Source organism: Drosophila ficusphila, unplaced genomic scaffold (assembly GCF_018152265.1).
Source record: "Drosophila ficusphila isolate 14025-0441.05 unplaced genomic scaffold, ASM1815226v1 contig_791, whole genome shotgun sequence".
Classification (NCBI taxonomy): domain Eukaryota; kingdom Metazoa; phylum Arthropoda; class Insecta; order Diptera; family Drosophilidae; genus Drosophila; species Drosophila ficusphila.
Window position 1 is genome coordinate 5,126,203 of NW_025064737.1, and position 27,879 is coordinate 5,154,081.

Here is a 27,879-nt window from a genome sequence, read left to right on the forward strand (position 1 = left end):
TTGCATGTCAATTGGTTTAAGGGGTTTATTTATAAACATTTAGTTGGTTTTTTTTAGATTTTAACAAATTTATCTCTGCAGATTCTCCGCAAATCGCCGGCGGATCTCCAAATATCGATTAGAGACCCATTTCCGGTTCCTGGCGTAATTATCAAGCGCAGATCGGTCGATTTCGTTATGTTTTCAATTTTGTTTTTGGTGTATTGTATAGCTCCATTTATATAATCAAATTTTTCCATATAATATATGTGTGTATATATATAAACAATTATATTCCTCGTGTCGCTTCACTTTTTCTCTTGTGGTTTTTTTTTTCTGTTTATATATATATTTCGTTCTTCTGCGCTAAGCTGCGTTTTACACACACAAGTTTTGCAAATTAATTTCTGTTCTTTTTGGTTTTTGGTTGTTGTTGTTGTGGTTTTATTGGGTTTTACTCTTCACGGCTTATTTGGTAACTACGCTAAGGTTTTTCATTGTTTTGTTTTCCTCTTTTACTTTTTTATTTACTTCGTTTTATAATTTCTCTAAACTTCTTATATACTTTGTCTCGTCATGCGTTGTGTATCGGTGTGTGTGTGTGTGGTGTGAGAGAGTGTGTGTCTGTGCGAGTGTGAGTGTGTGTGAATGCATTAAGCTTTTCTTTTGGGATCTTGTTGTTGTTATTGCTTGAAAAAGCCTCTGCTTAAATAATCGTTTCATCCAGTTCGTTACGTTAATAATTTTACTAAAAACATTGTTGTTGTTTTTGTTGTTGTTACTGTTTTGCTTAGTTACTGGTTGTTCTTGTCTGGTTGTGATTGGTGTTTCTTCGAAATTGTTCGTTTTTGTTTTGTTTTGTTTTCATTTATACTTTATTTAAATCTTATTTTTAGGTTTAATTTATAATTTAAATTTACTTAACGTTTAAAATAATTATCGCTTGCATTTTTGTTTCTCCTCGTTTACTTTAAATAATTAAATTAAAAAAATAAAATATATTGTAATATGTTCTTGCTGTAGCTATCTGTAGCCGTAGCTGTTGTTGTTGCCGTTGCTGCTGCTGCTGCTTTTGCTGTTGCTATTACTGTGGTTGTGTGGATTTTGTGGTTCATAAACATTACTATTTGTTGCTCTCCATGGTTTGTAGGTGTTGTTTGTGGGCTGTGTGGGCGTGTGTGTGGCTCTGTGTGTGTGTGTGTTGGGGAGTGTAGCAGTGTGGGTGTTTAATAGTATGTCTCCTGCTCCAACCATCCACCGGGGTTGCGGCGCAAGTAGAAGCGACGGGTCTCGTCATAGATGAAGATGGCCAGCGCAAATGGAATAGCCGGGAACCACCAGACGAGTCTAGAATATTATATGGGATACATTAGCTATTTATTCAAGGTAATATTCTTCGTAGGATCACTTACTTCAGGGGGTACATGCGCAGACCCTTCTCCATGCCCGGGCAGTACGAGAGGAACGCGGCCAGCACGGTTTCAAAGACAAGGCCGAAGTTCAAAGCCCAGTTGCGCATGCCCTGCTGGAAGATGGAGTTACGGCGCGTCTTACAGATGATCAGATCGGCCCATTGCACAACCACAATCGAGATGAAGAAGGCCGTGTGGCAGGTGTACTCCAAGGTCTTGCGGTCGCGGTAGGTCTGTTCGAGTATACGAAATCCAATTAGTGGTTTTACACAATAGCAGTCATTTGGAAAATCTAGAACTTCATATGAATCGGTTGTCTTTTAACATTTCAAAAAGATGTTACAATAAAAAAAACAACTAAAACTCATTTCAAAATGCCAAATAAGTGTTTAAAGTTATTATGTTGATCAAATACTTTTATATGAACAAGTATTCTTATTAAAATACAAGTACTTTAAATGATAGGTATTATGAACTTTATGAACTAAAGGTATCAGTAGCTAGTACGGCTGATCAGCTTACACTTCTTTTTAAACTAAATGGAAACAATTCTTGGTTAGAATATCAACTTACCCATTCTTGTCCGTAGGAGTCAGTTAGATCGTTGACAGCCTTCGAGTCCCACATCTTACGGATGCCGAAGAGTTTCTTGGGCAAGAAGCCGTTCTCAGCCATGATGACAAAGTACACAAAGAAGCCAGCGGCGGCCTGGATCATACCGATCTGTCCGTAGGCCATGGAAATCAACCTGGATTAGTTTAGGGGACGGGTTTTGGGTGGCGGAAGTGGGGAGAAAGAAGCAAACCTCGTTAGACAACTCTCAAAGGCGGGCTGCAGTTTTCATTTGTGTTTGGGGTTTGGTTTGTTTTTCAGGACGCAAGACACTTCTCGTTACGGTTGGCTAGTGGTAAAGTTTCGGGCATCGGACAAAAACGGTTGCATGCGCGGTTTTGGCCAAGGTTTTTTTTTTTTTTTTTTTCGTCAAACGTTGAAGGCGGTAAATTCGGGATAGAAAGCAACGAGTGCTTCAAACTAAGCGGTAAAGATTTACAGGAAAGGGAAAGTAGAAGGGAAGAACACGTATAACAAACACAAAACACTCAGGGAGGAACAAAAACCCTGCCCAAGGACCGCATCTGTCCGTTGAGTCCTCGATCCGAGTACCAATCCGTACTCGGTGTTAGTTGGTTAGATTTGAGTTAGTGCCACTTTACCTTGAAGCTCTTTTATGGATTGTTTAAGCAAATGAATGTTTATCGTTTAGATTTAATGGTGTTAGACTTTACTCTAAATAGCGTGGAAAGTGTCTGAATCTCAGTTAATTTCCTGTTTTGTTTTTTGTCTTTTTTTTTTTTTTTGGTTCAATCTTAAGAGCGCGTAAAAGCAAATCGTACTATTATTTATACTGGACAAAAAGCGTGAGGGCGCAGAATCGTTCTGAATTTCATAGTATTGTTTGGCTTTCTTACATTTTGCATTGGATGTGGATGTGAAAAGCAAAGTTATTGTTAATGCTAGTCGAACATGCGGCTAAGTACAGGACATACATACATTAATACTAAACATGCAATACAACAAAGCGTGCCATTAAAACTACGGTAAGCGAATGCAGCTCTACAACCTTTTCGTTTACTTACGTTCAAGGAACTTTCGATTTAAATCAACATAAAACATAAACGCAATGATAAACTTACACTTAAACACAAACTTAATAGAGATAAACACGTAAGAGTTTTGCACACAAAAAAATTATAACAAATCTCCGTTGCCATCGTAAAGTTAAGTGAGTTTTACCTATTTTCAGGACAACCTCCCTCACATTCAGACTTACCGCGACTTGGCACTTGGAACCAGATATCAGATATCAGATTTCGGAACGGGTCTAAGTATATATTTCGTATATAACGATCATATGTGGTGTATCTAGAACACAACTGAAGCGATTTTCGTTTTGTTTTTTGTCTTTGGCTCGAACAAACTCAACTACAAGTAACGCACTAACTGGTCTAAGAGTAACGGCAGAAGCTTCGTTTTCGTGGAGTAATTGTTTAAATGTTGATCAGTCTTTTGCTTGTCTTTGAGCTCGTGAACAAAAAAGTTCACTCAACATTGCTCAGTTGTTTGATTGTTTGTTGTGGGGGCTGTGTGTTTTCTGTGTGTTCTAGTTTGTTGTTGTTGTTGTTGTTTATGCGGGTGAGCGTTGGAGCGAGCGAGCGTTTTTCTTTGAACTAACTTTGCCAAATTCTCTAGAAGCAGCTGTTGGGCGTTTAATCTTGGTGACACTACGGTTTGCAAAACAGACACTTTTAGATTGAATACGATTTCGGTTCCTGAATACTTTCAACACACAAATTAAATCTGTGTAAGGTTCGAAGTTTGTTGTGCGAGTAACACACCACAAATGTAACACTTAGATTTAGGGATTTAAGTGAGGGATACATAGAGGGGTTATTTTATATCAAATCAAATTTAATAAAGGTATTCAGAATTTCGAAATATAACTTTTTAAGAGGGTAATTTTAAAGGTGTTTTTTTTTTCAAATACGAAAGATTATTTTCATTCCACATTGAGAGTTTTAAGAACGGAAACGGAAATCATAAGGAGAAACAGAGGTTAGAGGTCACATAGAAACAGGAACGAAAGAAAACTATGTGAAACACAAAACCGTTTAAAGAGTAATTTTTGGATGTTCAAGAGTGTGGATCGAAATTCAAACAAAGAAAAACGCAGGAACGCATCAGCAAACGAACAAACAGTCGCAAAAGTTTCTGGGTGAAATTTGGAATTTAGCATTCGGTTGATTGAATGTCAAAGACTGATTGAGGATCGGTTGATCTCTTGCTAAGATTGTTGGCCAAATTACGATGCAAGAAACGCGACCACAACACATCAAACAAAGTTCAAAGTCGGTAAAGTAAGAGAGATGGTTGCATGTTTGTTCATTTTCTAGTTCTTAACTAATCAACTAAAAGACGGTTAACACTTGGATATTGGAGTTTGATTTTTTGTTTTTCTTTTTTTTTTTTTTTGGTTTGTTTTGTTTTTATATAACCTTAGCGTTAAGTTTGTCCTGACCTGCGGTTCACCAAGTTGTCGCGATACGGATCTCTCGGCTGACGCTTCATAATATCGCTCTCGGCTTGCTCGTAAGCGAGTGAAATGGCCGGAATCTTGCGGTATATGGCAATTAATGGTTATTGATTGTTCAGTTATCGGTATTGTGCAAGTTGCAATTGTTAGTTGGTTGTTTGATAATCAAAAGAAAGACATAACAAGAGTTGAAAGAATGTAGGGAAATACAAAGGAAAATCTGATTAAAGTTTACAAATATATGTAGTAATATTTGTATTAAAGATTCATATAAGTATGCTTGCGGGCGAGTAATAAATACTTGTTCTTTATACGCTAAGTAATAATCACTAATAGATCGTAATAGATAGACAGAGTTCTGGGGTAAGGGCGGTAGTTCGATAGTTCGGGAGGCAGTGTCAAGAAGTACCATCGAGGCGAGGAGTTTATCTGTTGTGGCATGTTGAAGGCATATTTGTAATTGTATCTCTGTGTTCGTTTCGTTTTGTTAGCTCCCGCGTACTTACGAAGCTAAAACTAATCTAGGGTAGAAAGAGCATAGAGCGCCCAGTAACAGTAAATCGAGATATATAGTAAACAGTAGGTTGTGGGTAGTTAGATGCGCAGTTGTAGGGAGTAGTATAGAATGACTTAGAGCTTAAATTGCGCTATGTCGTTATAAATGTATTATTATTACTAGGGGCAATTTTAGCCTGGGTTCTGATTCTGATTGATGTCGATTGGGTTTGAAGGAGGTTCGTGTGAGTGTCGGTCAACTACAACTCAAAAGAAGACGTTTCAATGAATGACTGATTGAGATACTGTAGAGAAAGACATAGGGCAAACTCTTGACTGACTGATTGACTGATTGAATGTGCTAAATGATTCGAATTGACTCCAAGCTGGAAGAGAGTCGTGAATGAAGTGATGTCGAGATCGAAGGATTTACTACCGATAACAATAGTGTAGCATATGAAGAAACGTACATATTTCGATACAATATACAGACTCACTAGGTTAACAATAGGCCTGATCTAGCATAGAGTTAAGTACTAAGATGAAAGAGATCTGTATTGTGATCATAACAATCTATCATTAGTCCCACGAAAAAATGGCTCAGAGGTATGGAGAAAGTTCTCTGAGCTGTGCCCTCAGCTTTAAGAAAACAACACTTACCTTCGCACCGCAAAAAACAAGGTCTTCAAATAATACAAAAAACAAATATCTGTAGAACTACTACAGTCCAAAATCAATAAACCAGGTTAATAAGGGAGACAAATAAGAGTTAAAATAATTCAGAGGTCACACGAAAGGTTTCAGGCCCCAAAGTTGTATAATAAAGCACCTTAAGAATCATTGTAGATAAAGAGAAAAGGTGAAAGAGAGCGAGAGTTTACCAAAATTAAGCAGAAAGTGAAAGGCAACTGACTTTATGGCTAACTGGGAAGAGTCAAATGTACTCCTAATCGAGTGTACAATTTCGAACTTTTTCAAGTGCAAGAATTTCCGAGGCGTTGGCCGAATGGCATCCGAAAAATTTGTTATTCTTTGTGTCTTCATTATACAGAACTTATAAGAAGTTTGAAAAAATCTATCGAGATTATAAAGTTAGTATGTAGCTAAACATATGTAGTTATGATTACGAATACATTAATCAGCGTATAATAATTGGGATATATTGCATATTGCAAAAACAAATGAAAAATCTTTCAAAATTGCATACATAAATGGAAAATTCAAAAGTATATAGTCTTTAAGATATGTATAAAGTTCTTTCTAAAAAAAATATACTGTTAACCATTGGACCTTCGAGTCCAGATTTAAGTGTGCTTAGGAAGTAGCTTATAAGAAATGCTGGCGAATTCTCTAAGAACACGACCTGATTCGAGTATAATGTTATAGTTATGTAAATCAATATGACTAATTGCTTGAACTTTACTTGATACTATCTCAACGGAAACGTCAGAGTCTAAAAGAATCTGAAGAAAAGTCAAGTAAATGAGGAAACATTGAACAGAAATCGAACTAAAAGCTACCAACTCAAACATGTAACATAAAACATGTAAAACATCTGTGGAGTTAATCCAAATAATCAACATTCAACCAAGGAGTACTTAAGCTATTTAAAAATATTTGAGTTAGTATATAGAAAGACAGAGATATAGCGGATAATATAGAGATAAATAGAGTAAAATGATTTCAATTATCTTCGACTGCTAGAGAGAGAAAGAAAGCGTTCTTTGATTTAGACTTGCTTTAAGACTTTGGCCGTCCAAAGTACGAACTCAATTCAATGGTATTTAATTTGCTTTTCATTGCGTGACAAAAAAGAGTTGTTTGGTGGTTCAAAGAGTTGCAGAAGATGCAAAATCTTGATTGCGCTCGGATATGTGTCTTTACTTTGATTCGAAATTCGGATCTTGCTATTTGGTTGTTTGGTTGATTGATTGATAGTTGTTGGTTGGTTGATTGTTCTGGTTGTTGTTGTAATTGATTGTAGATCAGCAGAGAGCGAAACTTTACCTTTCGTTGACCAGTTTGTCTTGGAAGGGATTCCTCGGCTGGCGTTTCATAATATCGGATTCAGCCGTCTCATAAGCTAAGGAAATGGCTGGCACCTAAACGTGCGAACGATCGTTTGTTGTGGGTTGGTTGGTTTGTCGGTTGGTAGTTGGTTTGGTTGAGTGGAAAAAATAAATGAAATTAAATACGATAAATTACGGAAACGTAAACTCATTTGTCTGCCTCAGTTGGTTTTCACACACAGAAAAAACCCTGAACAATCCGCTGAGCTGAGCTGAGCTGAGGGAACGACCGTCGATTGGATTCGATTCATTAAAGTACAACTTACGGGCTAAATTGCATAACTTAAAACCCCCCTCTTAAAGCGAACTTAAGCTGCTGCAAAGACTCATTGGACAATGCTTGAGGTGTGGAGTGACGAACAGAGTTAAACATAAGATAATGAATAAATTTCAAATTTCAGTTCAAATCATGAAATAAAATCATATTTTTTAGGTTGGGTTAGTGGCTACGAGTCGTGTGCAATTGGTAATTTTGATGTTGAAATTTTGCCAAATCTTACAAACTTAAAATCCAATACAAATGCCAATCAATTTGTCTAATTCAAAAACGTCGAGGGTGAATCTTACGGTTAACTCAGTGTTAGTTACACCACAAAACGAAAATCGTGAGCGATGTGATATTCTGAGTTCATATTTTGTGAGAGATCAACGAAATACGACGCACACCAATTAACATTTAGAGCATTTAGAGAATGGCGGATGAAGTCGGTATTCGTTTGGTCCGGATATTCAGAGTCTTGAATGATTGAATTGTACATGTGGTAACAGTTATATGCGTATGTATACATTTTATATATAACTTCTGGGAGGAACTCAAGAACGGCGGATGCTGGATGGTTGGAGTTGTACTCGGAATGTACAGAGCGGATGTTAGATATGTATAGATGGTTAATGCATGACTAAGGGGCGATCTGCCACCGGATGGACGTATGCTACAGAGAGATGAGAGATCGGGAAGGAAAGCTGGTGGAGTGATGACATTCTTAAGAGTAAGTCGGGTATTAGTAAACCATAAACGTGTCAACGGCTTTGTTAGATGTTTTCGTTTAGGCCAACTTAATCTAGTACAATCCAGCCACATACACATAAGACATATGCTATAGTTATATGGTTTTCTCTTGATTTGCGCTTCTTTACTTCAGACTTGTTCTTTTCTTTTCATTTTAGTGGTTGAGATTAGTGGGTTGGTAAGTGTGTGTGGTGTGGAGTGTGTGTGTGTGGCGTGTGTATTAGTGTGGGGTAGAAATTGACTTGATTGGCACCTTGAGTTCACTAATTTATCGTTGAAGGGGTCACGTGGCGGACGCTTCATAATATCGGCTTCGGCGTGTTCGTAGGCCAATGAAATGGCTGGCACCTAGGTATTGGATTACGGCAGGTAGTTACATTAGCAACGGTTTACACAATTTCACAAAGTCCATTAATTCAATTCAAATCGGTTTCACAAATCGGTTCGCTATCTGTGATCTAGATCTGAGCTGTGGGTATCTAAAGGTCGGGACATGAGATAGAGAGCACTTAAACTACTAAACGATAGATAGCCTAGCACTGGCAACTGGACTGCAACGGGAGGCTAGGATCTGGAGGCGGTTACCTCTCGTTGACCAGGTTGTCGATCTCCGGATTGCGCGGCCGGCGCTTCATGATGTCCGCTTCGGGTCCCTCGTAGGCCAGCGATATGGCGGGAATCTGGTGGTCGCCAGTGCAGTCAGCCGCACAGTTTTACGTTCACAGAGTTCAACACAGTGTGTTAAAGAGGCTAGTTCTTAACAATTAACTGGGAGATCGGGCTACGACTTTACATTTAACTTGCTCGAATCGAACTGACTTAACATTACTCTTCAATACGGGGATGAGGGTGCGGGCTTGGGGCTCAGAACTCACCATGTCAGTGCCCAAATCGATGCACAGAATCGTCACGGTTCCCAGTGGCAGTGGTATGTCGCAGAGGATGAAGGCCAGGAAGGGCGAGATTTCGGGAATGTTGGAGGTCAGGGTGTAGGCAATGGACTTCTTCAGGTTATCGAAGATCAGGCGACCCTCCTCCACACCGGTCACAATCGAGGCGAAGTTGTCGTCCAGCAGAATCATGTCAGCAGCCTGCACGTAACCACAAAGTTCATTTAGCATTTTTTGTCAAGACACAATAGAATCAGGTCCGTATTGCTCCATCTCTCACTTACAACAACGCAGTCATAAACCAAAAACATGAGTTGATGTAGAAAGGAAGATAAGACTGTATAGTATGTTCCCACACTTAAAAACCTTAAACGCGTTAAACAAAGTCCCGCTTCGGTTATAAGAAACATAGTATGTGTACAGCCCAAGAACACTTGGTAAAAAATCAAATTAAATGTTTATATGACATCGTTAATTTGTGGATACGAAAAATATCACGCCCATCTGTTAAATTAATTTGCTCAGACTTTTAAATGCCATTCTAGTGCGCAAAAGGCTTCCTAATTGATGACCAATTTCGGTGATATTTTTAATCCGTGTTAATTGCGATTACTGCAGACTGATGATCTCTCACCTGTTTGGACACATCGGAACCGGCGATACCCATGGCAACGCCGATGTCGGCCTTCTTCAGAGCCGGGGAGTCGTTGACACCATCGCCAGTCACGGCCACAATGGCACCCATGCGCTGGCAGCCCTCGACGATGATCAGCTTCTGCTGCGGGGAGGTACGGGCGAAGACGATCTCGGTGTGGTAGCGCAGGATCTCGTCCAGCTGATCGCTGGAGACGTCGCGCAGCTCGGCGCCGTGGACGACGGCGGCCTTGGCCTCGCGGGGATTAACCTCCGAGATGGGGATGTTCAGGCGCTGGGCAATGTCCTCGACGGTCTCGTTGCCCTCGGAGATGATGCCGACGGACTTGGCGATGGCCTTGGCAGTGATCGGGTGATCGCCGGTAACCATGATGACCTTGATGCCGGCCGAACGGCACTTGGCCACGGCATCGGGCACAGCGGCACGCGGGGGATCAATCATGGACATGAGGCCGACGAAGCGCAGGTTGTCGATGGGGAAGTTGATGTCGTCGGTGTTGAACTTGAAGCCGGAGGGATACTTGTCGGAGGGCAGCATAAAGTCACAGAAGCCGAGCACACGCTCACCCAGTCCACCGAGTTCCATGTAGGCGTTGTTGAACGCCTCCTTCATCTCCTCATCCAGCACCTTCTCCTTGCCGTTGATGAAGATGGTCGAGCAGCGTTCCAGAATGCGCTCGGGTGCGCCCTTCATGACGAGTAGGAAGCGCGGATCGTTGGTGTCCTCGGTCTCGTGGATGGACACCTGGTACTTGTTGGTGGAGTTGAACGGCACCTCGGCGATCTTCTTGTTGCGCTTGCGAATGTTCATCACGTCGCCCAGGGCCAGTTCCATGCACTTGAGCAGAGCGGCCTCGGAGGCATCGCCGCTAACCTCCTTCTTGAGGATGGGGACGCCGTCTTGGCCTCCCTTGAACTCGGCACGGTTACAGAGAGTGGCAATGCGAGAGAGCGCCTTGAATCCAGGGCTGGTTCTATCGTATTGAACACCCGACTGATCCTCGGTGGTGTCGGCCTCGATGATCTGATTGTCGAACCACATGTGAGCGACCGTCATTCGGTTCTGGGTGAGGGTGCCGGTCTTGTCGGAGCAGATGGTCGATGTGGAGCCGAGGGTCTCCACGGCCTCCAGATTCTTGACCAGGCAGTTCTTGGAGGCCATACGCTTGGCGGTGAGGGTCAGGCACACGGTGACGGTGGCCAGCAGGCCCTCGGGCACGTTGGCGACGATGATGCCGATCAAGAAGATGACGGCGTCCAGCCAGTGGTAGCCCAGGATGAAGGCGATCACGAAGAAGGTGACGCCCAGGAACACGGCCACGCCGGTGATCAGGTGGATGAAATGGTGGATCTCCTTGGCGATGGGCGTCTCGCCGGTGTCCAGGCCGGAGGCGAGGCCAGCGATGCGGCCCATGACGGTGTGGTCGCCGCAGCTGATGACCACGCCCTTGGCAGTGCCCTCGACGGCATTGGTGGAGAAAAAGGCCAGATTCTTGGTCTCCAGCGGGTTCTCGTGGGTGAACTCTGCGCCGCGCGACTGCGGCTCGGACTCGCCGGTCAGCGAGGAGTTGTCCACCTTAAAGGTGCGTGCCTCGATGATGCGGATGTCAGCGGGGATACGGTCGCCGAACTTCACCTCAACGACATCGCCCAGGACGAGATCCTCAGCGCGCAGCGTGAGTTTCTCGCCCTCGCGGATGACGGTGGCGAACTGGGGTACCATGTTCTTGAACGATTCCATGATCTTAGAACTTTTCGATTCCTACAGGAGAGCATTACATTAGTAATTTATATTACAAGTTACAAGGGTAATGAAAACGCACCTGATAGTATGAGAAAATGCCCGTCACAATGACGACAGCGGAAAGTACAATACCCAGATACAAATTATCGTCGGCCGGCTCCTCGCTGGTGCTGGCCTGGATAGAATAGGCCACGAAGCAGAGAATAGCACCGATCCACAGCAACATGGCGAAGCCACCGAACAGGTTCTTACAGAACTTCACCCATTCGGGTGTCTGCTTGGGTGGCGTCAGCGCATTGGGACCATCGCGCTCCAAGTTCTCCTTGGCCTTGGCGTGACTTAGACCCTGCAGGAGATCGAGAAAATGATCGCTATACATATCAGTTGCAATTTAACCACATGGAAACTTACATTCTCGGGATGTGTCTGAAAGCGCTGATACAATTCCTCAGGAGAGATTTTATGAAAGTCGATATCCAACTCCTGTTTGAGATCATCTAAATTCTCCTTTTTATTAACTTTGGCCGGCATCTTGCGTCTTGACTGTTTCGATTTAAAGGGAAAACTTATTAGTTGAGGAAGTTAGTGGTTAAGTGCAGCGATAGACCCACAAGCCGACACAAAATTCGATTTACTTCATGCCTTTGAGCCAGAGTAGATTACTCAAAGTGTTTTGGTTTGGTTAAGGAGTGGAGGAATAAGTTTAATATAGGGGTTAGGACTCAATAGACTCGATAGAGTAGGTACCGTTTACCAATAGAGTTAGGGATAAGTTCACGTTAACCAGAACCCGTAGTTAAGACTTACCCATGATTATTCAATGCTATAACCTGTCAGAAGTTTTTATTGCCCTGTGCACAGGGATGTTATCGACTGGGGGCGAACCCATTCCGAAATGAGTTCGAGCGTGAGAATATTCAAAATGACCGCTCCGTACATAAAGCTCTAGTAATCTAAGGCATGCCAAATGCTAAATGACGCTCTCGATCGAAATGCGAAGAGCACGTAAATGAATTGAGGTGCACAAAACAAAACGACAGGCAATTACACAAACATTCGCTTCGAACGCTACGTACTATATATTACGTATTCAAAACAAAAGAAATTAAAAAGGAAACAGCAAAAAAAAAAGCGACAAAAAATGAATGAAAACTAACTTTTCCTATGTTGCAGCTAAAAATATGTATTTACTATGCGATAGCTGACCTCGGAAGCCTTGGAATTAGCCAAAAAATAGTCGAAATAAAATTAAATGGATTCAAATATTATATTATATATAGTCTTAGCAGCTGTCTAGTGTCTGGCATTCTATCTTTAACAGTGTCTATAAGTGTATTTCTTCTTTTTTCGAGCGGCACGCTCAATGCTTTTTGGCGCTCTGACGTCATTGTTGGGGTTGCCATGCAATGAAGGCGAAAAAAACAAACAAATGTAAGTACTAGCCATTTGAAAACTTTTTAAAGCCGGCTAAAGAACTGTTTTCTATCAATAATAATTTATTCCAGATATTTCTTTAGAGCAAAATCTATACTTGAGTGCCCTTCAAATGGGGGATGGAAAATCTTTCGTTTGATTTAGAAATTGCCATATTTATGACATTATTATTGGCCATCGTTATACATAGCGAAAGATTGCTATTTTTAGCTGCTGTAAACAATTCGCCAAATCTTGCTAAATGTCAACCGCACTTGGTAAATGCCATTGGAAGCATGCCCAAAATGTAGCAAATATAATAAATAATAAGTGCTTTTATAGACCGGGAAAGGGAAATCGATGGGAACGGAATGGGTTAGTAAAGCGCAAAAAATCGAAAGGAAAGCGGCGAGTGTGGAAAGTGAAAAACATAAATAAGGTGTATGGATGGGAGATACATGTGAGTTTGTGAGTGTGAGTGTGAGTGAGGAAAATTCGATTTACCTTGTACTGGCCATCGGCTGTGCGATTGTCGTCATCGGTGGCTATAACCGTGGCGACTCGATAAGAGTCCGCTCTCCCATGCTGCGCGCATGAAGGTTTGGTTTGGTTTTCGGTTTGGTGGGTTGGTGGGTCGATTGGTTGGTTGTTGGGTGGTGTTTGATTGATGATGTCGATGATGGGCGAACAAAACAACAACGAGTTGAACGGGGAAGAGATCAAAATCAAAAATCGAACAAAACGAAAAAACGAGCATAAACAAATGCAAGACGTACACTATGTATATGACTATGACTATAACATAAAGAAACAAGTTCTGTACTAGCTCCGATAAAGTGGTAAATGAATCAGAACCCAAATAAAGATTTTCTAAATCATTTAAAATTTCTAAAAGTATTTCCGTACTTATTTCGGTTAAAAATAAAATCTCGAATAAATTTTTTATGACAAGCAATAATTTTATTTCTCACTTTATCGCGTCTAGCACACATTTCAACAACATATAAATAATATATAATATATAAAATAACTAATGCATGATGTGATATATTTATGAATAAGAAATACTTAGCACTGATGGGAAAAATAATCTTTTTTCGATACATACAGTAATTATGAACTACATTTATAGGCAATTCAAGACATCGCCAATTCCGTTGGCCTGGCAACACGCGATTGTTTTGATGATTCAGCGCAAATGGGGAAACGGAAAACTTTTGCCAGTCCACCAAAGGACAATGAATCATGTGTTATACATAGACTTCCAATAGAAAGGCTTTCCAGCAAGCGGTAGCCAAAATTCGAAACCATAGCGAATCTGGAAGCGTTATCTACAGTGCGTCGTGACTCATTATTTGTGCGCTCCATTATTATTTAAAAAACAAACAATATTGGCGAGCGAAGAGCGCACTTGTCAGCGAAATACAACTCAAAAGATATGCAATATAAACACACAAGTCTACGGATTGTTTGGCCATGCAAACTGAGGGGTCGAACGTAAGGAATCAAATCAAATTAATTAAAAATACGAATGTCTCGAGAGAAATGTAGGTATATATACACTAATAAATGCGAGGGCGAGGGGAATCGCGAGAACGCAAACCTGTCGCGTTCACATGGCAGCCAAGTTGCGAGTACATTCGGCTATATTCGAAAATCGTACGCTTTGTTTGGCTTTGCTTTTTCGGCCTGGCGTGTCTTGATTTATTTTATATTTTTTTCAGTTTATGTGCTCTGGCTGGCTGTCGGGTTCTTGGCTCAATTGAGGACGCGACGCCAGCATGAAATAAATCGAATTGGGAGTATCGTGTCTGCCGGGAAATGGCACTAAAAAGGTTTCTCTACTTTTTGGCTTACGCACTGTGGCAAGTGTTCAGAACAACTATCGATCTGCCTGCGCGGCGGCTTTCGTATCTTTTATCTCTGCGTCGCTGGTTTCCCTCTCACTCTCTCTCGCTCTCGCTCTCTAAGATTCCCTCTCAAGTGCTAGACAACCTGATAAGCGGTTAAGAGTTAAGGTAAAGGTATAAAAATGGGTTAGATTAAGTTAACTTAAGCTTACATCTATGGAGACCTGCCTGCCTAGGAAGTGCAAAACAATCGTTAGCCGTGACTTTGGTGGGCGGAAAGCGCCCGCTTTCCCACAATGGCGCTAATTCCGATTTTCCTATACAAATTAATTCAACTTAATCGCGCTTTTCATGCTTCAATTGATCCGAAACAATGCCAAGTGGCACAGCATGTGGGGAAACAAGGGTCTGGGTTTGGGGTCCAGGATGGAGATCGAGGCGATATAAACTCGTGTGTATATATAAATCAAAATGCGACAAAGGCCGGTTGGTTAGCCAGCCAGCCAGCCAGCCAGCCAGCCACAGAAAAGCTTACATAAGCCAGCGAAATGGAAAACGGCAAACTGAGAACTGCCAGCGAGCCAATTAGGCGAACAGATACAAATGTATCTGTGGCTGCGCTCCAGCTGCTTTTCGCTGAACAGAACGGTTTGCGCACATTTCGCCGCAAACCATTTGGCATTTGAACTTGAATATCAATTTACAACGAGTCGAGGGCGGCGGTGCGGGGGATGGGGGGCACCGAATTGACGCGCTAATTGTTCAATCAATGCAAAAGTATCTGGGAAACGTGTAAATCAGCGGGCGTAGCCAAAAAACGAGTGAATTAAGCCGCACAAATTGTCGCCACATCGCTTTCGCTCGAAGGTGCATTCGCCGGCAGGTGAGTGCAAGTTCGGTTCGAACCAGTTTCAAACCAGATTCAAGTGGCTCAGGCACTCAGGTGGTTGAAATTAATAGAACACAATGCATTCGACTCGGAAATCGAAACTGTTTCCCTAGGCTCGTTTTTCCCGAGGCACCCGAAATCGGAAAAAATTCCACTTAATAAACCAGTTTGGGGGCATGATAACAAATCGTGTCTGGAATCTCTCATCTGAGAAATGCATTTTCAATCGACTTGTTTTCTCCAAACCCCACAGACATCGATAAGCTCGATAAAACCAGATGAGCTCCTAACCCGCTAATGATCTCAGTTCCCGGAGCGTTCAATTTAAACATTATTAACAATCCCCCGCTAATTATCTGCTTAATTTTCGCACGTTTTGCATGCCACATTTGGAATGGAAGAACTCAAGCCCCTGTTTTTGTTTCCAGACCTTATGGCTCACTTTCTTATCAGAGCCCCTCTTCACAACAGACACAAGAGCAAGTTATGTAACCCCGATACGAGATTACAGGAACCTAAGGTAAAAAATAACTTAAATTAATCATGCTCGCAGCGGTCAAGGTAAATTATAAATGATTGCGGTAAATACGTAAATGGGGTGAAATGTCTCTGAGCTCGTCAACTTTGATTACCCACCTGAGCACTCATAATGCCTGCGGATTCTTGTTTAAACTTATTAGAGGCGAGACAGTTAAACGATCAACAAACAGAAATGCAAACGACGACGGGCGAATGCAAATAAAACACGAAAAACAAATAAACGGCAAAATAAAATAAAACAACTGAAAATAGAAAAAGTTAATAAAGGGCAAGATTAAAGACAGGCGAAAACGGTTAAATCGAGTCGGACTTATGCAACAATCCACAGGATACGCGGGCGCTGGAAGGACATTAGGCGGTGGAGCAGCAAGTGGACCGCTGGAAGGCCACGGAGTCATGGGAAAGTGGAAATTGACAAAGTGGAAGTGTGGAAATGCAGGCGGGCTGCAGTTTCCAGGATGCCGAATAACAGCACATGGCAAAAAGTCAAAGGGAGAGCGAGTGGGAGCAAAGGCGAATTCCGAAAGTGAGCGAGCTTCACGGTAAACAGCGCAGTGAGAGAGAGAAAAGCCGTTAGGGGCGCAAGTTCGAAGAGCGGCAGGAAAACTGCTCGAAATTTTCCAAGACTTTTTCCTGCCCCTCTTTTTATGCTTTGCGTGTGTGTCTGTGTGTGGAATTATGAAATCGCTAGCGGGGGGGCCAAAGCTATATAGCTATATCCACTCATTCGTGTGGGGTGGCCAGGAAATTACTGCTATTCCAAAATGTAAATCGCGTCAATTGAATCTAAACGATTTCATTGCCACAAAAAGTACGTCAGACTAAAGCAAAGCGGAGGAAACGGACGGACAAACAGACGGGCGGACAGCAAAAAGACAGACGGACATGCGTTTGGCTTGCCATGAACGCCAAATTGAATGCCAAATCAAAAAGGAGGAAAAACACTAATTCTGCAGACGAAGATCCCAGCTCTCTCTCTCTCTCTCTAGCGCACACACCACAAATCACTCTCTAGATCACTCGCACATTGGCAAAATATTTGTCACATCCGTTTGAAAAATGCATTTATCGCATTTTCAGCCGTGAAAATGCCCAACACACTATGTTCTTTTCGATCTCTGCTCTCCTCAGATGGTTACAAATGTATATATCCATTACGGCAGGCATGAAGTTTTGGAAAAATCGATTCCGTACAAGGACGTTGTCGTTTTCTCGACGCCCCTAAGTGGGGTGGTGGGCGGTCGGTTGTTGGGTCGGTGGGCGCTGCAGTTGAGCAGACATGGAAAGTTCTTGGTTTCTTTTTGTTCATTTTTCTTTTTTCGCATTTTTTTCTACCTTTTACACGTTTGGGTGCTATTACACAATTTTTGCGCTTGGCGTTGCGAATTCTGTTTTGGGGGCTTTCGCAGAAAAACTACCCCGTTAGCAGTATTGAACTTGTTTTCAGCACTAGAACCGATTCGCGTTGGAACGAGACAACAAATACTGATCACACACGTTTGCCTTCAATACGTAATCCTTTTTTCGAACGAGAGTTAGTCCTGCTGCTTCCTCTTCTCGCTGGACTCAATCGATGCACAGTTATTGTGTAAGCAGAGCAGCGGAGCACACACCAGCGCCGAGGGGGCGGGCGGGCGGCGGGGGGAGCAGAGCTGTACTGTACCACCCGACAAAGAGACGAGAGACGAGATAGCTGCTGCTACAGTGGACCTTCCCAGTTCAAAATCGACGCTCGACTGAAACTTACTGAAACTTTTCGGCGCGCCGCGAGTGGCCGAGCTTTCTCGATTCTCGGCTAGAACGTTCTGCCGACGTCGGCGCTGGGGGTCGCGACGCCGAGCGGCGAGAGCTTTCGCCAGCGCCAGCAGATGTTACACTGGGCCGCAGTGCTCCTCTCCTACACTCGGAGAAAGTACTGATGAAGTCGCCAAAACTTTCTGCTTGTGTTAATGGAAGCATATATTTTTCAATAAGAACTTTAAGGCCAATACAAGAATCCAACAGTGTTGTTTTTGCCTAACCTTCAATTATAAATATAGTGGTCTTTAAAATAAAATTATTACCCAAGTATTATTTTATAACAACTATTCCCACTTATTAAATTTTCCTGATTTTAACAAAACTCACTGACAAGCAATAAAATGTTTTTTGAGATGATTTTTAGTTATATCATTATGATATACGTTTCGTTAAGTTGCTAAAATGTATGCCCCACATTTTTACGAGTGTAGCCTCTCGTGCGAAAAGTGCACAGTGGCGGAGAGCTTTCCAGCCGAAAAATCTATGGCAGTGTGACAAGTGAGGCAGGCAATGGGCGAGAAGAGCGGAGAGCGAGCACTTCGAAACTGGAGCAGTGGGAAAGGGGGTGGCGGAAAGGGGGGACGCTGCCTAGGGGTTGGCTGCGCAGCTCGGAGCAGCGGAATGTGTGTCAGTTGGAGAGAGGGCGGTGGACATGGGGAGGCATGGACACACAAAAGAGGGGTGGCAAGAGATAGTGAGGCAGCCTGACGGAGAGCCAGAGAGACAGACAGAGAGCGAAAATCTACATAAATTGTATAACGAAAACAAAGCGTTTGATAAAAAGGGCAGGCCAACAACTTTGGCATTTCGGAACAGCCGTCTTATCGAGCCCTTGCATGACGTCACTTCAGCAGAACCCAACCCCCCAAAAGTGATGACAATTACTCAGGCAAGTCAGATGAAAAACCCCCCGAGGCTAAATAGCTAACCACCAAATGTCAATGCGGCAAAATCATGTCCTAATATTAAATAACCCATATTCCATCTGCTTACTTAAATCCTCTATATTGAAAATCCTTGCAAGGATACACAGTCTATGCGCGACTCCAAGCTTTGCCTTTGCTATTCTTACTTAACTTTATAGGCAAAGTGGCAGAGTTTGGGGGTGAAATGAATACACGACGGGCTTAAGGACTCAAGCAATTTCCTTTTCGGACCTTGAGTCTATTTCGGGTCCTTTGTAACTCGAGTTTAATTACACGTAATGTTGCCAACGCAGATACAACAAAAAACCACATGGATACGCACTTGGTCAGTAAGTAATACACGTGAAAAACAGATTTGACATTACGAAACTATGGAAAACTAAATATACACCCGGCGTTAACTTTTCATGACATGGAATCATACAAAGATATTCACGAATGTTTCTTATAAATTTTAAACAAGTATATAAAACTGACACGTGTTTTTCTCTTTGAAAAGTTAAATATTAACACGTCCAGTAGATAAGGCTTTATTTAAAACTGTAGAAAAGCTCCTAAGTCACAATTTTGATATTCATTATGTATTATGTAGGAATCGAATACCAAATCATTTTTATAACTATAAACTCCAAGAATCTCATATTAAACCGCAGATAGTAGACTTCTTAAGATTTAAAACAAAAACAAATGTTTAGCATCGCTGAAAACAAATAACAGCTTTAAAGGTTTGTTTTTTGACTAAGGAAACTCAAGCTCCTTTTTTCTGTCTGCACATAATCCAGCGGAAAATCAATATAAGACATGGTGCCAGCAAAGGCAGCGGGAAAAGTTTCAGTCTCCGCTTTTCCGGAGCGGAGGGGTGGCGGAATGACTCCCCTATCGATCCGTTGGGGCCATCCAGATTTCTGGCCGGAATCGTGCACGTTTTATCAACTTATCGAATCGCGTGTGATATCCGGTGAAGGAGTGTCCTGCCCAGATGAACTCCAACTCAATTTGTGGGTCATCAGCATGGTTACAGGACCACCGAGGAGGGGTCCAAAATAAATAAACAAATGCCGAGTTAAGTGACCGTGCTGGCCAGTTGTGTCCGCCAAAAGTTTTCCCACCCCCCAGTGGCCCAGTATTAGGTTATGTAATGACACGACACAAAACACTTGGCAACCGGAATGAAAGTCGAGATACATAGATATAAACTTTGGGCAGATATCGCCGGTGTGAGCCATAGAAATATATGTTTCCATGCGAATCGGCTCGTGAGCGTTTACTTATGTAAAATGAGAGCAACGTCACAGTTCGTCGATGAGTTCAGCTGACAAATGGTCAACTGACGAGGGTTCCGTGTTCAAGCCACTCAACCCACTCACCCAATCGGTCAGTTTGACGTGTCCAGACGGCGTCCTATATCGCAGTCATTGGATATCAAGGCGGCCATCGATCAGTCACCCTCAAAATGGCCCGGAACAACTCAATTTGGCGTTTCACCTGGCACGGCCACGCCCCCGCCACGTGTCTGCCTCCCCTTTTGGTAGACCAAATGCCAGCATTCTGAAAAATCAATATGCAAATTGTGACTGCGGTTAAGGGCTGGGGTGACGGAGGTTTCCCAAACAAAAAGGCTCTGTTCCTCTGCCAATTATGACTTTCAGGCAAAATCAATAAGCGGAGCAGCGCTGATGACTCTACCAATTTGCATGGTGTCAAAGTCAACTAGCCATTGCCGCAGCTGAGACCCCAATATACGTCCAAATCCCATTCGGAGAACTCGAGTTCCTCGAAAGCTCTAATTTAAACACAGATTGGTTTCTATAAATTTAACTTTTGAGTTCTTATCTCCACAGTCAAAAATAAAACTTATCGTCAGTCAAAAAATAAATTGTGGGGCTAGGACCCCAAAAATAAATGGAGAAGATTATATAACATTAAAAAACAGGCCAAGGTTTTTTTCTGACATTTTCAACTGACAAGTTACCTTCTATCTGAGCTTCCCCTACAATTATTATCCTTTCTATGAAGCTGTAAATCTGTTCCATACTTTTGCTGGTTAAAGTTCGGTTTTAAACTGTGACATTTAAAAGTTCGAGCCGGGGAAGTTCCACTTTAGTTCGGAGGAGTTGCATTCGCACTTTGCATTCGAAAAGCGGATGAGCGTGCAAGTTGGTTTGGCAGAGAGTAGCTAAAACTTTGGCCAGCTCGCTAATTGCCATTGGCAAGTGCAATCCCCCATTGCAGTGGGTGCGATGGGGGAGGAGGAGTAAGGAGAGGGAGGAAGAGTGGGCGGCGGACCTCGATTCGGTTGCATAATGGCGTTCATGACCTGGGCCCTGGCGAAACTGGCAAAACGGCGACAGAAATCAGAAATCAGAGACGGCGACAGAAAGACCGAGACCGAGTGCAGCATAATCACAGGCATCACGAGTGCCCCGATATGCGAGCGAATGAGCCATAAAGCCGACAGCGTTCTGTTGTACTTGAGCATTGATTAAAATGTGTGGCCCCCCGCCGCCCCCTCGCGACCCCCGCGGGGCCTTTCCTCGCCATGAATGGCGGGCCGACTACAATGGTCATGCGAGGAGGAGCTATCGCGATATTTGGCATACATTCCAAGGTGAAAGAAATGGTGGAAAATTAACTTGTTACGTTATGAGCTGACATTAACCCAAATTACTTGTATATCATTATATACCAACTAATTATCTTGATTACAAAGTAATTTAGAACTTATTATAGAATACTTTAATTAGGTTTAAAGCAATGCTTTTGATACCTCTAACCATCTTCGACATCTTCATTCTAATAGGGTATAACTTTTTGGTTTTATTATATACAACCATATCCCGTATAATAACCTATATGGTATTGTAACCAGATAGTTCTAGATATATCCCTCACTCCTATCACGATTTGGCATCGTGTAAACTCGATCCGAAGCCAAGTCGGAGTCCGGCTCTAGTTAGTCTATGATGCCATTCGAAGCAATTTGCTCGTCGCTCCTCGTAGGCGTTTATATGACAATAGATTTACGAGCATAGCTCGTCTAATTTACGCCATTCCCATTGTAAAGAAGCGACCATCCAATCCATCCAGCTCATATAGTAGCTCATGTAGTAGTTAAAAAGACGAGAAAAACCTTAGACGACGACAACGATGAAGGAAAGTCACTGGCATCTCGCGGCGGGCAGCATTGAATGAAATGCCCCGGAAAAAACCAATTGTTATTCCACGTTTAATTTAGTAGAGCAATGGAAAGCATAAGCCAGCTCGAAACTTGTGAATCCGATTTCACGGTTTGCGGGAACGGGAACGGAGGTCAGCAGCCGACTGGGCTGCATCGTTGTGGGCGGGCAGATCTTGGATTCATCCTATTCCATCTCATCTCGCCTAATGGCATCGCATCTCATGGATACGGGGATACAGACACAGACACAGAGACAGAGACATAGATACGGATGAGCGCTTGGCTTTGAGTTTCAGTTGGGTAATGCGAACCGCCGGAGACCGCCCGTCCGAAAATGGAGCAATAAATTCTAATCAAAATTAAAATATACATAATAATAAAGTAAGCAAAGCAGCCATCTAGTATAGCACGAGCATTTTCTATAGCCCATTCAGCGCGTGTGTGCACTTGTCATTCCCTAAAAACTGGATGGACAAAGGGGGTTTGTGGGGGGATGAGGGGGCTGTCCAATATGTTGGCCAAATGAGTTCGCCCAGCGGGAACTTCTGCCTCAGCCAGAGTGATTTTCCTCGTTCTCTTGGCGAATGTACGAGTACGAGTATACCACTTTGTTTCGGGGTGTTCTCCAAGGGCACTAAAACGCAGAACAAGTTGCCACTTCATCTCCATAAAACCTGCTGATAGCAGACATCTTGTGAAATATATATTTTTAGCAAATCCGAGGCTGGCAGAAGATTGTAACGATGGTTAGACAACTCTAAATCCTTATCTGGAGGAGTAAGTGTGTAAAAGTAATGAGAGTAATTTAAAACCTTAAAAATACCTTTCTTTTTATAAAGAGTTAAAATCGAATTGCTTGTAAAAACTAATTGATTCTGTGTTCATTATACTTTGAATAAAATACCTTCATTACCTAAAACCGGTTGAGAACTGGTTATTAGAAGTGCGGAGGGAATTTAATTACTGTAAAGCCAGCGGGATTTACATTTTAATTATACTGATGGAAGGTCCATATCATTTAAATAGTCTGCCAACTTTGTAAAAACAATTTTATAAAAGTTGTATGCTTGTGATAGGTCTCTTAACTTGAAATATGAGTAACAAAAATGTAGAATTTCCTAAGATATTAACAGATATCTATCCACAAACAGTGGCGTAATTATTTTTCCGGGAATTTAATGAGAGAGTGCGAAAAAAGTTTATATAAAAAACTGATTAATGATGCACTGGGCGCTGAAAGCCCCATTCCGACGTGTTCTTCACGTGTCGTGATGGGCTCGTTTCGCACCCACAAATCGATAAAAACCCTTTGCTTTTCCGCTGATTCTTGGAGTGGGCAAGGTGGGTGCATCGGGCTGACACGCGCCACCGCTCAATGAACCGCTTGGCACTAAATCAGCCTCAATTGAGAGCGTGCTGGCTAACCTACTTAAGCGGCAGCAGTCAAAGCCAGCGATTTGTGGCACGTTGGCACGTCTAATTGGAAGACAGTGGGAATACGTACAAGGGATCCGAGCGGCGATTACTGAGAGGAATAGTTCTACACAACAAGGTTGCTAGCCGCCCGGCAATCCAAAAATACCTGTTCCTTCTGCAACGACAATCGGTGGTAGAATCGGTGGGACCTTATCAACAGAATGATATCTGTCCGAAGAATCGACCATCCAGTGACGCACTTCACCTGGCGATCGACGCAAACCAGTTCGGCTCAAGTGCCGCGGAACCCAAAACCAATTACAGCTGTCGACGGCTATTTGTTTACCCGACTTATTTACCACCATTATTGGTCATTATCATCGGAAAGTGCGATAATTTGATTCGACTCCAAAAACCCGGTTATTTTCGGATAGCAGCAAACATCGCTCATTGGCATTGGCCTGCTACTTATAGTAATTTGTTTGCATTTGCATTCAGCGAAGAGGCATTTCGGGGCGATCGTGAATGCGAAAGCCCCTCGAAGAGAAACGTCAGCGGCGTGTATTAAATTGTATTTAAATTAAAACAAATTACGGACAGGCCGTGCATTGTGCGAGTGTGTGTGTAAGTGGCGGCAATTGTTGATATTGTCGTCACATATGAGGCATTAAATTAAATAAAAATTTATTATGACGATTTAAGGAGCGGGCAGCGACAGGCAAAGTGCGAATCAAAAGATACAGCCACTGAGATTCACACACAATTGAGTTACATATCACGATCTGCTCATCTGGGGAGAATTCGAACAATCTTTCAATTGTCTGCATCGTTTGGAAAACATTTCCATTTCGATTTCCCGAGATTTTCGCATTTATGGCAGGTACATACATATGTGAGTGGTGATTTCAATACCAGAATATCAGCGCAGGTTTGGTTGTATGCTCTTCGGTTTTTTGTAGATCTCCAGTGCCAAAAGAAATCCCATGGACAAGTGGCGGCCAAATCCGATTTCAACGGGTTCGGGCGGGATATTTATTTATTTACTCGAGCCGAAATAGTTTTCTAGACCCGCTCGCTGATCTTTTGTGTTTATTCATTATTAATGCCTTGCCCATTTTCCCGGCAATTGAATCAAAGTATCTGAGTTGAGGAGTTGAGCGGCCAAATAGCGGAATATTTGACAGTTATGTCATTTCCTTCGGCGTTACAGATTGCCCAGACCAACTGGCTTAATCTCGGCCCAGCTCGTTTACTTCCTCCCACAATGCGTTCTGGTAATTGCGGTAATTGTTGTCGCTCAGACGATATTAAGTGCGTGACACAAGACGAGTTCACAAGATCTCGTTTCGTCTCACCGCTCGAAACTCGTTCGAACCGGTGGGGAACAATAGCGGCATTGTTGAGCTCCATCGCCTCAATGGTTTGCCCTAAACCTCGTTTTCAGGTAGCCGGACAAAACCGAACCACCCCTTCAAGTTTAAGCCACCCCTGATCGATGGACCCTGGGAAACGAAAAAATGTCTGCTCGAAAGCAAACGAAACTGAAAATAAATCAACGTCCCGCTCTACAGCCTAATCTACAAGTGTTGGCCGGGCCTTATCTGATAAGCAGACGAAGGTAAACACGGCGGTAGCCAACAGATACAGATACAGTTTCAGATACAGGTATCTGGGAAACTGAGTGGCGGACCCCTGGCAGTGGGTTATGCAATCGCGGTAATTAAAACCCCATCTATTGACGCAAAAGCCGGAGTGGCAAGTTCCGAATATCACACCGAATCGAAACAAATCGGAGTCCTTGTCGAGTGCAATCTTTGGATGTGACAGCAAACAGTCAATAGACGAGCTGCTAATTGTCCACGTCTTGCGATGACTGCCAATTGACGCCCAAGTGAGATGCCTTTCTGAGCCCCCCCAGCTCCTCTGCACCTCTGCGCTGGGGAACATCTCAAACGGTTCGCCATTGTCAGTTGATTAGATTTTTATTGGCGTGTAATTGAATTAAAATGGCCAATATTATTTTGTTGGCACGCTTTGATTGCCGAAAGCAAGTCACCGCCTCTGGCAGACGGCTTTCTGGTATTTTCCAGTTGTAATTATTATCGCAGTCGCTTTTTATGGCCATCAGCACTCCGTTAAACAGTTAAGGCGAGTTAAGATCTCTAAACAATGGCAAAAGCCGGGCGAAACTGGACAGGGAGAAGGAGGCCCGTCTTGCTCAGGTGGCGAAAATACCTGGCGAAAATATAGTCATGGTCCCATGTGTGTTTTGCATTGTGATGCATGTCAATGCCGATAACTGCTGATAAAAGTTAAATACTGGGGGTTTGAACTGGAACCAGCCACGTTGGCAGGCATTCTTCTGGTTGTTGTCTGGCCGTAAACTCTTAATTGCTTTATCTGCACTTTCGGACTGATAAACGCCTAGATACAGACACACACCAATTAGTTCTGGTTTCGGGTGGCCCTCAATTCCATATCATTTGCCCATGGAGCGCAAATCAAGAGCAAGAAAACCTCATTATCGAGATGCCGGTGTGTTCTTGTTCTTGGAGCATCGTCAGATTGTAGTTTCTGGATTTTTGCTGTGCTTTTTTAAATTGACTTAAATTGAAAGCGCATGACTCAGCACACAAAACGAAGATACGACGCTTGTGGGGGAGTGGGATAGAGGGTTTGACGAAGGAGTGGGGCCAGCGGGGCCATAACTCAGTTCCACGCGGATTTTGTGCGTGAAATCATAATAGAATTTTCCCCCAAGGACAGTGGGTTTGGTTTTAATCCAATCGTTATTTTTGTAGTAGGAATAGTTTTACTTGAGGTTTAAAGTGGGGCGGATATCAAAGGATAAAAGATAAAAACATAGTAAAATTATTTTAAATTTTAAAAAAGATAGGCAAACAACTTTCTGGTTTAATTTTTTTAGTTTTTTTTGCCTAAAATACTTAATTTTAAACGGGTTAAAATTTTTTTTTTTTAGACGTATCTTATAATAGCCTTATATAAAGCAATTGCTTTATTACAATGTTTAATTTCAATTCGTATTCTTTTTCAAAAGCTTAAACTACATACTTAAAAATTTTTTAAATATTGGTATAAATATTTCGCAAGCATCATTTTCCCTTGTGAAATACCCCATTTAGATATCCATATATTTTGTCCCACTGTGCGTTGTGAGTGGAACTGGACTGCTCGTAAACAGTTTTGCATACTTTTAGGCCGTCGGAGCAGAGTTTGTGTGTGTGCATGTGTGTGTGTGTGTGTGTGGTGACCTGCCCTTAGACAAGCCCCAAAATCAATTGAGCTGCGGCTGGGCAATCGGACTTGGATGTCTAGCCCTAGGAATTAGACTACAGCCGAAACGAAAAGGCTGCTTAGAAAAGGCAGCCATGGATAGTATAACTCATTAACGTCGGCGGTGTAATTAAGTGGCGTCATCGGAGGGGCACTTAGTTAACCATCGGGCGGGAAGGGCCATCGCCACTACAAGGGAGATGCGGAAAAAGTACGGCGATTTACGCTAATGTGCGAGTGTGTGTAATTAGCAGCACACGACTCGGCCCAATGACACCAATTCCGGAAGGAGGGAAAGCACGGAAAATGGAAAAATAAACGTCGAGTGCGAACGTTAGGCAGGGTAGTTTCTTCTAGGGCTCGAGATTCCAATAATGAAATCTGCGAGATGCGAGGTGCGGCGGAATGGGGCGTGGTTCGGCAAGGGGGCGGCAGTACCGGTTATGTAAGCTGAAAAGTGGAAAATTTCCAGGCACGGAAAAGCGGAAAGCTCTCTTTCCGCTGGAAAGTGGAAAATGTAATTTGGAAACTGGAACCCGGGGATTGCGCATGTCAACTAGGGGTTAAGAGTCGTGGAAGTCCGAGCGAAAAAAAAGACACGAAGCACACCTGGAAAGCGGGAGAGCGAAAGAGAGAGCTGACGTTAGAGAGACGCTCAAAGAGAGCGAGCGAGTTAGAAGTTAATCCGAAAGTAAAACCAGGCCTAAAAAACAGGCTTTTTTTAAGATAACCTGGTAAGCCGACATAAGCCGCAGTAGATCCAATAGGATTAGTAACTCCACCCAGTTTCGGTCTTATTTCAGTTTCTGTTCTAGTTTTGGGAAAGCCACACGCTAATTAATAAACTTCTTAGGGCGTCGCCTCAGCTTTGTTACTGCTTTTTACACCAACAACAAAGTAAACAGAAGCAGCAGAAACGGCAGCAACAAAAACAACACCAACAGCAACGTACACAACACAGATACACACCCACACCAATGCACTCGGGCTTCGATTTTTCCCACTAAAAACAACGCCCGCTTAAAGTTTCAGGCGTAACAACTCGCCTAGGCCCTATTTTTTGGGCGCCATTAATCCACGGTCCAACTTTATTTTGCACTTCACTGTTTCGGCACTTAATTAACTTAGTTTTCATCGTAATTCTGGCTTAAATTTTTGCTCACCTCGTAATCCGACCTTAACGCCATGTTATTTTTTAATTAGATTCGAGTGTGACCAGCGAACGAAACA

General features: G+C 42.7%; 1 protein-coding gene across 5 annotated transcripts; it reads right to left on the bottom strand.

Moving 5' to 3' along the window:
• Nucleotides 1-27,879, bottom strand: LOC108098514 (sodium/potassium-transporting ATPase subunit alpha). 5 transcript variants are annotated; one of them, XM_017201472.2, is made up of 10 exons: nucleotides 27,813-27,879; nucleotides 14,618-14,751; nucleotides 11,755-11,886; nucleotides 11,423-11,689; nucleotides 9,580-11,361; nucleotides 8,931-9,146; nucleotides 8,309-8,403; nucleotides 1,965-2,139; nucleotides 1,392-1,624; nucleotides 1-1,326 (listed from the first exon to the last, which is right to left on the bottom strand). In XM_017201472.2, exons 3-10 carry the CDS (start codon nucleotides 11,872-11,874, stop codon nucleotides 1,206-1,208), a joined length of 3,009 nt encoding a protein of 1,002 aa, XP_017056961.1. In that variant the 5' UTR covers nucleotides 11,875-11,886; nucleotides 14,618-14,751; nucleotides 27,813-27,879; the 3' UTR covers nucleotides 1-1,205. The 5 variants fall into 5 exon arrangements, with proteins under 5 accessions (XP_017056961.1, XP_017056958.1, XP_017056957.1 ...); XM_017201469.2 differs by lacking the exons at nucleotides 8,309-8,403; nucleotides 14,618-14,751 and adding exons at nucleotides 6,985-7,079; nucleotides 13,261-13,341 and having other exon boundaries at nucleotides 27,813-27,878; XM_017201468.2 differs by lacking the exon at nucleotides 14,618-14,751 and adding an exon at nucleotides 13,261-13,341 and having other exon boundaries at nucleotides 27,813-27,878.